The sequence below is a fragment of the Aedes albopictus genome, chromosome 1 (genome assembly GCF_035046485.1).
Source record: "Aedes albopictus strain Foshan chromosome 1, AalbF5, whole genome shotgun sequence".
In the NCBI taxonomy this organism is placed as follows: Eukaryota; Metazoa; Arthropoda; class Insecta; order Diptera; family Culicidae; genus Aedes; species Aedes albopictus.
Genome location: NC_085136.1, coordinates 312,680,866 through 312,694,171, shown reverse-complemented (window position 1 = coordinate 312,694,171; position 13,306 = coordinate 312,680,866). Strand labels below are relative to the sequence as shown.

Here is a 13,306-nt window from a genome sequence, read left to right as displayed (position 1 = left end):
CAACAATAAAGAGATATACTAGTTAACGGTGATTAAATCCAACAAGTTGAATCGAATACGGTTTGTTGAATGGAAATAATGTCTACGAACATGTTTCAAGAAATTTGAAGAACTTTCAGAGAAAAAATACACTGAAAGTAATATTCTTCGCGGATATCCCAAAGAATTTCTTTAAAAAAATATTCCAAAATTCCTCTAGAAATATTTGTAAGGGATGCCTTAAAATAAATAACCAATGATTTATTAAGACAATGCAATGTTTCGAAGTTCTCTTTAGAAATTCTTCCCAGGATGTTTTTAGAAATTTATCCAGAGATTCCTTTATAAACCCTTCAATAAATTTCTATAGAGAATCTTCTGTGAATTTCTGCTAAAGTTGCTTCATTGATTCTTTGGAAAGTCCATCTACGATATTGTAATCTTTAGTAAGGTTCCTGAAAGAAACCTTGGGGAATACTTACTCTGGAGGAATTCCTTGAAGGATTTTCGTCAAGGTTGCAACCATTCATTTGCAAAAATTTACATTCATTTGCTATTATCTCAGATCAGAAGCATGCTATCGAAAAACAATGTATGGATGAATTTAACCTTGTAGTTTTATCTGAAAGTTTGCCGAATAACATTGGGGTCGCACACGCATTCCAAAGTCGTGAGCGAGCTGTGAAGGCAACTTTCCACAGCGTGAATGAAAATTACATTCACCGCGTGGAGAGTTGCCTTCACAGCTCGCTCACGACTTTGGTATACGTTTGCGACCCCAATGATATTCGGCAAACTTTCAGATAAAACTACAAGGTTAAATTCATCCATACATTGTTTTTCGATAGCATGCTTCTGAACTGAGATAATAGCAAATGAATGTAAATCTTTGCAAATGAATGATCGCAACCTTGATTTTCGTGAGAAGTTTTTGTAGGAATTCAAAGAAAAATTCCTGGAGGAGTTTATGAAAAAATCTCTTAAGGAATTTTTAAAGGACACCCTGAATAAATTTTTGAAAGATTACTTCAAATTCGGAGAAATTTCTGGAAAATATTTGCTACAATCTAGGCAGAATCGATTTTTTTAATATAATGCAGGGATTTATTTTCATTTAATTCTTCCATCAGAGTTTCCTTGAGTATTTCCTCTAGAACAACTTCCATTAGTTTCACCAAGAATTCTTCAAGAAAAGCTTTCACGCTTGAAAAATCCTCCATGTATTATTTCAGAAATTTCTCCGGGAATGGAGCACGTTCGGTGTAGTACTAGATTTGTAGTAATGAGCTGAATTTTAGTATGGTGAGAAGGTCAATTCTCCGTTTCTGCAATGAAATGGTGCAAAAAGCGTAAGTATTATGATTTCTTGACTAATTTGATGCTGTTTGAGTAAAACTTTGGATAACTATGTTGTTTATATTGCAAGAAATGGAAAAAACAACAACACTGTTGCCCAAAAATTTGCTCAAACCACATCAAATTAGGCAAGGAATCATAATACCCACGCTTTTTGCAACATTTCATTGCAGAAACGGAGAATTGACCTTCTCACCATACAAAAATTCAGCTCATTACTACAAATCTAGTACTTCACCGATCTGTCCTATTATTTCAGAAAACCATCAACGAACTTCAGACATTTCTTCAGCAATTTTTTTAACAAAAAAGGCAGAGCTCGGGCATTTTTCGGAATTTTCTCTGAGGACTTCTTCGAAAAATCTTCCAAATATTCCTTCAGAAATATTATCAAGCATGCACTAAGATAATTTACCAGGGTTTCATGAAGACAACTTTTGGGGAATCTTTTGAGAAATTATTCCTGATTTTTTTTAATTTCTCCAGAGATTCCTTTATAAAATATTCAATGGATTTCTGTAGAAAACCTTCTATGAATTCCTGATAAAATTGCTTCATTGATTTTTGGAAAGTCTATTAATCACGATACTTTGTAATCTTTGGCGGAGCAACTGAAGGAAACCCCGAGGAAAACCTAGGGTAACTCATTGAGATGGCTCTGAAGGAATTCCTAAAAGGATTTCCATGAGAAACCTTTGGAGGAATTCAAAGAAAATTTTCTTGAGGAATTTCGGAAAAAAATCTGTAAAAGTATTTCTATAGGACAACCTTGAGGAACTTTTAAAGTAAACCCCGGAGAAAATTCTTTAAAAAATCAGCATAAATCTATGCAGAATTGGTACACAAAATACTGGAGCAATTATTCTGAAATAAATCTCTTTGTAAATTTCTGAAGGGATTCCTGAAAACTTTCGGAAGCAAACCCTGAAATAACTCCTGGAGATATTTGTGGAGAGATCGCGTCATCGGCCACCCTCAGCTAGACCACGCACTCGCTATGTACCACAATCGTGTTTTTTTTAATGGTTCGTATACTCAGCACACGACGCGACTGTTCCTGGGTTAAAGAATCTCTGGGAAAGTTGCTGAAGGCATTGATGAACAAATATCCTTAAAGCAATTTCTGAATTAATTCTAAGAAGAAATTGTTGGAGGAAATCCAGCAGAAATTTTAAACCAATCTGAAGAAATTCTTGCGGAATCACTAAAAAAATTTAAAAAACAAATCGATTTTTTTTTAAATTGCTAAAGAAATGCCTGAAAAGCTGGAGACTGCCCTGCAGATATTTCTAAAGAAATGTCAAAAAAGAAATCTGAAGTTTTCTGAAGAAATTCTTGAAAGAAACTAGGAAGGGCCCCTGGACCAAAAAAGTATCTGAAAGGAGTTCTCAATGAATCCCAAGAGCAATATGTGGAGGAACTTCTAAGGAACTACAGGTATACCTCGATTTAGTGGACATTTCAATTTTTGAAATGTCTATAAAATCGAATTTTACATAAAACACAGCGCAACATTTTTTTGTCTCAAGAGCAAACTTATGTGTCTCCGAAGGATTTTGGGCCGCTGAATCCGAATCCGGGCTCAGATTTGCTACAACACGTCACAATTTTGAGCTATACCTCAATTTATAGGGCAAAATATGCGATTTTGGACATTTTTGACTGCAAGCCATTAAGCATGGAAACGTTGTTTTTAGGCAATCAAAAGGTTAATTGGTCAATTAACATCTAAATTAACGACTCATGCAAAATATTTCGTTTTACCTAATCAAATTTGATAGATTTAAGCATTTTATGTTAGTATGAAAACTTGCATGCAACTTTTGGAGGGTGACTTGTATGGGAAATATCGTACCTAACATAAATCGCTTAAAACTATCAAATTTAATTTGGTAAAACGAAATATTTCGCATGAGTCGATAATTTAGATGTTAATTGACCAATTAACCTTTTGATTGCCTAAAAACAACGTTTCCATGCTTAATGGCTTGCAGTCAAAAAAGCCCAAAATCGCATATTTTGCCCTATAAATTGAGGTATAGCTCAAAATTGTGACGTGTTGGAGCAAATCTGAGCCCGGATTCGGATTCAGCGGCCCAAAATCTGTCAGAGACACATAAGTTTGCTCTTGAGACAGACCAAAAGTTAATTTTTGTTACGCTGTGAAATCGAAGCAAAATTGTTTATTTTATTTTTATTTAAATTTTATACCAAAATGTAGCAAAACATATAAAAACTGCATGAAAATTGAGTTTTCGATAAAAGGCTCGGAGTTTTTGTCATATATGAGTTATTCTCGCTAAATAACGAATAAACCACTATCTCGCTATTTTGTTACTATCGAAATCATTTGTCGCCAAAACTATGTATGGTTGATTCATAAGCCAATATTTTGAGCAATGGACAATGTCCATACACCAGAACGTTATAAGCATAAATGTCCCAAAAAATTTAAAAAGTTCAGAAATTCATTCAGGGATTCCTTTGACAATGTCTCCGAAATTCCAGACGCGAATGACCCCTGTGGTTAAAACGTCTATAATAGAAAAAAAAAAATGTCTCCGAAGATTTATTTACCCTCTTTACGAATTGCTTCATAAATTTCTTCCAGGGATTCCTCTGGAAATTAAGAGGCTCGTGACAAGCACTTGATGGAGCGTGGTTACTGGATGTGCTGTATTTGCCGAACGAACTTTCTGTATAAGTAGTGTAGGTCTGTCGCCTTTTGTTGCAATTCTGATGTGTTAAATAAAATTGGGTAAACGCAGAATTTTCAACTTTATAACGACGTTGTCCGAATAAAACTTCCCACATCGAATCATTATGTTACAGAATATTTCAGAAAATCTTCCATGTGTTCCTCCAGAAAAGTCACAAAGAATTATTTAACAAAATTTGACTAGAATTGCTTCACTTATTCCTTCTCGATTTTTCACAGATCATTTCAGAGATTGTTTGAGAAAATCGCTCAGGAATTACTTCAGAAATAAAATTCCTCAAGTAATTTATTCATAAATTTTGCTAGCCATTCGTTTGGAGAATGATTTGGAGATTCCTTCAGAAAATCTACAAAAAATTTCTTCAGAAATTCTTTTAATTTGTTTGCGGAAACTTGTCCGAGGATTCGGCCAAAAAATCCTTCACGGATTCTTTTACAAAAACCTTCCATGGATTCATTCGGAAATTTTCTTCAGAGGTTTGTTTAGAAATTCCTTCTATTCTATAAATTCCCCAAAGAATTCTTTTAAAGCATTTTTTATCATTTACTTCTGAAATTCCTCCATTTTTTTCAAAAAAAAAAATCCATGAATTTGAGTAAAAATTCCTCTAGGGATTCGCACAAAAATGCGTTCAGAGATTCCTTCATAAATTTCTCCAGGGATTTCTTCAGAAAATCCTCCAGAGATTTTGCTTTTTTCGAGACTTTTTTAGATTTTTTTCCGAAAAATCCTTCGGAAATTCCTTTAATCATTTTCTAAAACGATCCCCTAAGGATTTATTCCAAAACTTTCTCCGGGGCTTGCTTTAGAAATTGCTCCTGAGATTTTTTTGAATCTGAATTTCTGTCAGAAAAACTTCCTGTGAATTCTCAAGAAAATCAATTTTTTCGATGGGTTCTTTCAGAAAATCTCCAGAAGCTTTAATAATGAATTCGGCAAATTTCTATAATAATTACTTTGGAAAAACTTCCACAGATTTTCCGATAATTCTTTCATGAACCATTGCTGAAATCAATCCTAGGATTCATTTAAAAAATCGTTCACGAGTTCATGAAAAAATCTTCCAGGAATTCTTAAAGAAATTCAGTCAGTTTTTTTTTAAATATCTTCTAGGGACTTTAGAATGTCATTTAGAAATTTCTCCAAGAAATCCTCGACAGAAATTTCGACAGGGATTTCTTAAAAAGTTGTTTAATGGATTCTTTCAGAAGTTGTTCCAGCAGTTCCTTCAGAAATAGCACAGGCGGTTCTTTAAAAAATTACTCCAGGAATTCATCCTTGGGAATGGACACGTGAAGGGACGCTGAAATCGGGGAACCTTCACCTCTGATTCTACCATGACAGCACATCTTGTAATTTTTCGAAGCATTACAATGGCCATTTCATGGAATTTGCTACAAATTTTTAAATTCAATCAGAAGGCATCTACCAAAATTATCAGGAATATAGTACAATAGGACACGATTGGTGAAGCACTAGATTTGTAGTAATGAGCTGAATTTTTGTATGGTGAGAAGGTAAATTCTTCGTTTTTGCGAGGAAGTCGTGCAAAAAGCATAGGTATTATGATTCCTTGTCTAATTTGAAGCTGTTTGAGCAAACCATTTGAAAACTGTGTTGTTATTTTTTTCCATTTCTTGTCTTTTTTACTGCACTGTTTTCCAAAGTTTTGCTCAAACAGCCTGAAATTAGACAAATAATCATAATACCCACGCTTTTTTGTACCATTTCCTTGCAGAAACGGAGAATTAACCTTCTCACCATACAAAAAAGCTCATTACTACAAATCTAGTACTTTACCGATCGTGCCCTATTCTCGGTGAGGAAGTCATAAGAAATGTTGAAAAAAGTTTGTTTGAAAAATTTGAAGAAAAGTCTGGCGAATGAGCAGTTTGCATGCATCCGTCACAAATGTTGTTATTGCTAAGGGATCTGTAAAAAATATCGCCAGAAAATCACCCCATATACTTCGCTCATCGTGATCATCGACAAAGCCAGAGATATAAAAAAAAAATAAAGTCAGAAAGTGAAGTATGAGATTAAGGTAAATATATAGAACTAAGTATGTCATGAGGTATGTTTTGGCGCTAATATGGGTGCTCCGCGTGTTAAAAAACTGAAAACCCCTGCATTATAAATCATCATGATAGAAACTGCAAGTTTTAAACTGATTGAGTATTAAATTTTTTACCATTAAAAAAATTGTACATAAAATCGAGGTAAAATGTACATAAAATCGAAGTACATAAAATCGAGGGTCTATATAATCGAGGGTCCACTAAATCGAGATATACCTGTACTCAGTTCATGAGAGTTTTTTAAAGGGAATTTTTGACACACTGCCTGAGGGGAATCACGGAACAAATTCTGGAGAAGAAAAAAAACTGATAACCTCTCGAGGAACTCGAACAAAAGTTTCAGAAAACATTCTTACAAACTATTTGACAATTTGTCTCCAAAGAAACCACTCGAGGAATTTTGGAATGAATACCCGGGGAATCCTCTGTAGAATTTTCGATTACTATCTCTTGAGAAATTACTGGAAAATCAATGGAGGAATCCTTCTTGAAACTTCTTTGGGTAGCTCTAGTGAAACTCGGCTTCAACCAGGAATCAATCGTGGAAATTTAACAGATATTGATTTTTTTTAAGAATAGCTGGAGTATAATCGAAAGAAAATCCTGGTGGAATATCTTGAAGCATTTCTTAAGAAATCTCTAGAGAAATTTTGGAAGAAATAAAAAAAATCTAAAAGAATTCCCAGAGGTATCTGAAGGAATTTTTATAACAAGCGTTCCTGGAATCGTTCTAGAGAAAAATCTTTAAAATGTGAGCCAAGATTTTGATTGGATTTACAGTATTTTAGAAAAATTATTGGAGAAATTGCAGAAGGAATATACAAACAAATCCTAGAGGTAGATCCTATTTTTATAGAATTTTTATTAATTTTGGGTACCACACATACAGCATATGGGGTTTTAGAATTTTTTGATTATTGCTTGATTGACATTTTTCTTCCTCTAGAATAATAATCACTAAATAATGTGTTGTTTCGAGGAGCAGCAAAATTTAAATATTTCATTACTTATATAATATATTATACATAATAATATTCTTAAAGTTTTATATATTCATGTTTTAATTTTTTTATATTGTATTTTTTTATTTTTGCATTTTTATATTTTTAAATTTGTATATTTTTATATTTTTATATTTTTATATTTTCATATTTTTATATTTTTATATTTTTATATTTTTATATTTTTATATTTTTTATATTTTTATATTTTTATATTTTTATATTTTTATATTTTATATTTTTATATTTTTATATTTTTATATTTAATATTTTTATATTTTTATATTTTTATATTTTTATATTTTTATATTTTTTTATTTTTATTTTTTTATATTTTTATATTTTATATTTTTATGTTTTATATTTTTATATTTTTATATTTTTATATTTTTATATTTTATATTTTTGTATTTTTATATTTTTTAATATTTTTATATTTTTATATTTTTATATTTTTATATTTTAATATTTTTATATTTTTATATTTTTATATGATTATATTTTTATATTTTTATGGTTTTTATTTTAATATTTTAATATTTTAATATTTTTATATTTTTATATTTTTATATTTTATATTTTATATTTTTATATTTTATATTTTTATATTTATATTTTAATATTTTTATATTTTTATATTTTATATTTTTATATTTTTATATTTTTATATTTTTATATTTTTATATTTTTATATTTTTATATATTTTTATATTTTTATATTTTTATATTTTTATATTTTTATATTTTTATATTTTTATATTTTTATATTTTTATATTTTTATATTTTTATATTTTTATATTTTTATATTTTTATATTTTTTATATTTTATATTTTTATATTTTTATATTTTTATATTTTTATATTTTTATATTTTTATATTTTTATATTTTTATATTTTTATATTTTTATATTTTTATATTTTTATATTTTTATATTTTCATATTTTTATTTTTTTATGTTTTTTATTTTAATATTTTAATATTTTAATATTTTTATATTTTTATATCTTTATATTTTTATATTTTTATATTTTTATATTTATATATTTTTATATTTTTATATTTTTATATTTTTATATTTTTATATTTTTATATTTTTATATTTTTATATTTTTATATTTTTATATTTTTATATTTTTATATTTTTATATTTTTATATTTTTATATTTTTATATTTTTATATTTTTATATTTTTATATTTATATATTTTTATATTTTTATATTTTTATATTTTTATATTTTTATATTTTTATATTTTTATATTTTTATATTTTTATATTTTTATATTTTTATATTTTTATATTTTTATATTTTTATATTTTTATATTTTTATATTTTTATATTTTTATATTTTTATATTTTTATATTTTTATATTTTTATATTTTTATATTTTTATATTTTTATATTTTTATATTTTTATATTTTTATATTTTTATATTTTTATATTTTTATATTTTTATATTTTTATATTTTTATATTTTTATATTTTTATATTTTTATATTTTTATATTTTTATATTTTTATATTTTTATATTTTTATATTTTTATATTTTTATATTTTTATATTTTATATTTTTATATTTTTATATTTTTATATTTTTATATTTTTATATTTTTATATTTTTATATTTTTATATTTTTATATTTTTATATTTTTATATTTTTATATTTTTATATTTTTATATTTTTATATTTTTATATTTTTATATTTTTATATTTTTATATTTTTATATTTTTATATTTTTATATTTTTATATTTTTATATTTTTATATTTTTATATTTTTATATTTTTATATTTTTATATTTTTATATTTTTATATTTTTATATTTTTATATTTTTATATTTTTATATTTTTATATTTTTATATTTTTATATTTTTATATTTTTATATTTTTATATTTTTATATTTTTATATTTTTATATTTTTATATTTTTATATTTTTATATTTTTATATTTTTATATTTTTATATTTTTATATTTTTATATTTTATATTTTTATATTTTTATATTTTTATATTTTTATATTTTTATATTTTTATATTTTTATATTTTTATATTTTTATATTTTATATTTTTATATTTTTATATTTTTATATTTTTATATTTTTATATTTTTATATTTTTATATTTTTATATTTTTTATATTTTATATTTTCATATTTTTATTTTTTTATTTTTTTATTTTAATATTTTAATATTTTAATATTTTTATATTTTTATATTTTTATATTTTTATATTTTTATATTTTTATATTTTTATATTTTTATATTTTTATATTTTTATATTTTTATATTTTTATATTTTTATATTTTTATATTTTTATATTTTTATATTTTTATATTTTTATATTTTTATATTTTTATATTTTTATATTTTTATATTTTTATATTTTTATATTTTTATATTTTTATATTTTTATATTTTTATATTTTTATATTTTTATATTTTTATATTTTTATATTTTTATATTTTTATATTTTTATATTTTTATATTTTTATATTTTTATATTTTTATATTTTTATATTTTTATATTTTTATATTTTTATATTTTTATATTTTATATTTTTATATTTTTATATTTTTATATTTTTATATTTTTATATTTTTATATTTTTATATTTTTATATTTTTATATTTTTATATTTTTATATTTTTATATTTTTATATTTTTATATTTTTATATTTTTATATTTTTATATTTTTATATTTTTATATTTTTATATTTTTATATTTTTATATTTTTATATTTTTATATTTTTATATTTTTATATTTTTATATTTTTATATTTTTATATTTTTATATTTTTATATTTTTATATTTTTATATTTTTATATTTTTATATTTTTATATTTTTTTATTTTTATATTTTTATATTTTTATATTTTTATATTTTATATTTTATATTTTTATATTTTTATATTTTTTATATTTTTATATTTTTATATTTTTATATTTTTATATTTATATATTTTTATATTTTTATATTTTTATATTTTTATATTTTTATATTTTTATATTTTTATATTTTTATATTTTTATATTTTTATATTTTTATATTTTTATATTTTTATATTTTTATATTTTTATATTTTTATATTTTTCATATTTTTATATTTTTATATTCTATATTTTTATATTTTTATATTTTTATATTTATATATTTTTATATTTTTATATTTTTATATTTTTATATTTTTTTTCTATTTTTATATTTTTATATTTTTATATTTTTCTATTTTTCTATTTTTATATTTTTATATTTTTATATTTTTATATTTTTATATTTTTATATTTTTATATTTTTATATTTTTATATTTTTATATTTTTATATTTTTATATTTTTATATTTTTATATTTTTATATTTTTATATTTTTATATTTTTATATTTTTATATTTTTATATTTTTATATTTTTATATTTTTATATTTTTATATTTTGATATTTTGATTTTTTGATATTGTTATCTATATATATAAAAATGAGTTTGAAGTTCCTTTGGGGCAACAAAACTCACGAACGGCTGAACCGATCAGGATTACTCTTTCATGGTTGGATCCGTATTCATGGTGGCTGTGTTTATATGTAAAAAAAAGTTAGGAAAAATAACTTAAAATGTAAGAAAATAGACAAAATGTTGATTTTTGATGACCTGGGAAGAAAATCAACACGATCGGAATGAAATCAATCTAGAGTGCGTTGCTGCGAGACCTCTACAGTTGTCAAATCTCCACAGCTTGGTAAGACAAAGTTTGCCCGGACTGCTAGTATTTATATATTTTCCTTTCTTTATTTATTTACATATTTTTATTTTTTTGTATTTTTATGTTTTATATTTTTATATTTTTGTATTTTTACTGGCTCCGGCAAACTTTATCTTGCCTACTGCGTTTTTTGACGTTGGAGACCAAGGCCCCGTACGCAAATTGCATACCAATTGTCACAAAATCTCAATTACTTTATGTTTTTTGCCTCATACACCTTCCATGAGTGAAAACTAACAGAACAAAACAAAGACGACCCAAATCAGGCGTACCGTTCGTGAGGTATGCGCGGTCTCACGTATGCCACGGCATTTTTATACACATAGATATTTTATATATATAATATATATATATATATATATATATATATATATATATATATATATATATATATATATTTATTTATTATTTATATTTTTATTTTTTTATTATAATATTTTTTTTATACAATTAAAATAATTTGATTTTTTTCTTCAAATCATATCGTTAAATTTTTTGATGAATCCTTGTAGACAAATTAAAATCTCGTATGAGCATCAATATTCTTTTAAATTTCATTACAGCAACAGCTTTTTTTTTCAAATCTCACGTAAACGTCTTAATTCAAGCAGGATGAATCTGTCACAACACATCAATCACTTGGTTTGACCCGGTGCGTCTACCTCTCCCGACCAAAAACTTCAGTCAAAGAGGCGCCGATGAAAAATGGGAAATAAAACGAAAACAAAAAGCCCGAGAGTACTGCTGGCTAAAACCATCCTCTCTCCAAGCCCAGACTGCCAGTTATGATAATAAATAGGAAAATGGCTACCTCGGAAAAGAATCGAAAAATGAAGTGTGGCAAAACATGGGTCCCGAAGTGAGAGCAGCACTCAAGTCCCACAGCAATTTTTATTGTGACTGAGGTTCGGGGTGTGATGGTGTGGGGAAGGTCGAATTTTCCGGGAAGAAGCCATCTTACCATCCAGACCGGCTAATTCGCTGTTGACTGACCGACTAGTGTTGTTGCTGTTGCTAGGGACATGTCCGAGTGGTTGTTTTGACGAGCCGGGACGATTATTTTCTTCGGAATACATTGGAACGGGCAACTCTGGTTGGGCTGGGACTGGGATTGCCTTATCTAGTGGAAGATTATCGTGGCGCGGATGCTGACCGTTGTTGTTCGGGGATTAGCGTTGACTCGGAAACAACAAGGATAAGGACCGATCGATCGCTGGGGAGTTGTCTGTGCATTAATTTTGGGATGTTGGTTTTTTGGTAGGTGGGAGGCGATAGATGATTGATGTAATGGAAGTTTGGATTTATGGGATGTGCTGGAAAATTATTTCTGTATTCATAGTTCCATAAATCGAAATGAAATATGATTTTACAGAAGAAATAAAAAATAATAAAATGGAACGACCTCACCAAATTTCAATTGGTGAGATTATAGCATTTTATTTTATTTGCCATTATCCCATTCTAACCCTTCCTCAAAACCTTAATCAGATGTTGAAGACAATTGGTTATCATCAGTAATAAAATCACAATAACGTAATCAAAATTAAGATTGAAAGAGCATGAATGTTTTTAGTTTTTCCCACTGGTTACACATTTCATTCATGTTGATTGACTTTTCGGATTATTTTCCCATTTGATCATCAGATAAAGTTTCAATAACGTTGAAAATCGAGTCATCCACCGACAATGAAACAACATTTTTCCCCTACAGGACACGCAATCGTCGAGCAGCATGTTCAAGCCGTCTATATCGGTATCAATCAACGAGCTTTTTATCAATTTGCTTTATTAATCGGCGGCATTTTGTCCAAATCAATTGCAAACGGCATTGTTTGCTCGGTCATAAAAACCATCGTGCGTGCCCGTTGCCGATTTGGTGTTGCTTTCATCCGAGAGCCTCTAACTGGCAGACCTCTGACGGTACAGAAGCTTGAATCACGTCAACTTTGCGTGACCAAGTTCAATCATTCAAATGGGTTCAGTTAGGTTGCACGCACACGAACGAACTCTTCCTAAATTGATTCGTGCGGTAGCCGCGATGTGATGTGGAAATCTGGTTTCATTTATTTGTCCTTGGAGACCTTCTCCAGAGAAGAGGAAAAAATCACGCTTCGAAGCGCTAATTACTTTCGATCCGTGGAATACTTTTTGTTATGGAACTGGCATTGTAATGATTTGGTGAGAAGCCATCCAGATGTCCAAACCTTCTGTAATTATTTGTTCTAGAATAATCATCGTATCTCTGAAAAATATATCCGCTATAACATCAAAGATTTTATGGAAAATTTGTTTAGCATGGAGAGATTCTCGGAGGATTCTCTGAAGAGATCCTTGGAGCATTCTCTGGAGAGATCCTCGGAGGATTCTCTGGAAAGATCCTCGGAGGATTCTCCGGAGAGATC

The 13,306-nt window shown here is 26.0% G+C and overlaps 1 protein-coding gene across 1 annotated transcript in view; it reads right to left on the bottom strand.

Annotated features, from left to right (window-relative positions):
• Positions 1–11,980, bottom strand: part of LOC109423574 (serine-rich adhesin for platelets) — a 243,770-nt gene extending 231,790 nt beyond the window's left edge. Inside the window, exon 1 of the mRNA XM_062860911.1 lies at positions 11,866–11,980. Coding sequence (XP_062716895.1) covers positions 11,866–11,980 — 115 coding nt within the window. The remainder of the gene's footprint in view (positions 1–11,865) is intronic.
• Positions 11,981–13,306: the final 1,326 nt, after the last annotated feature.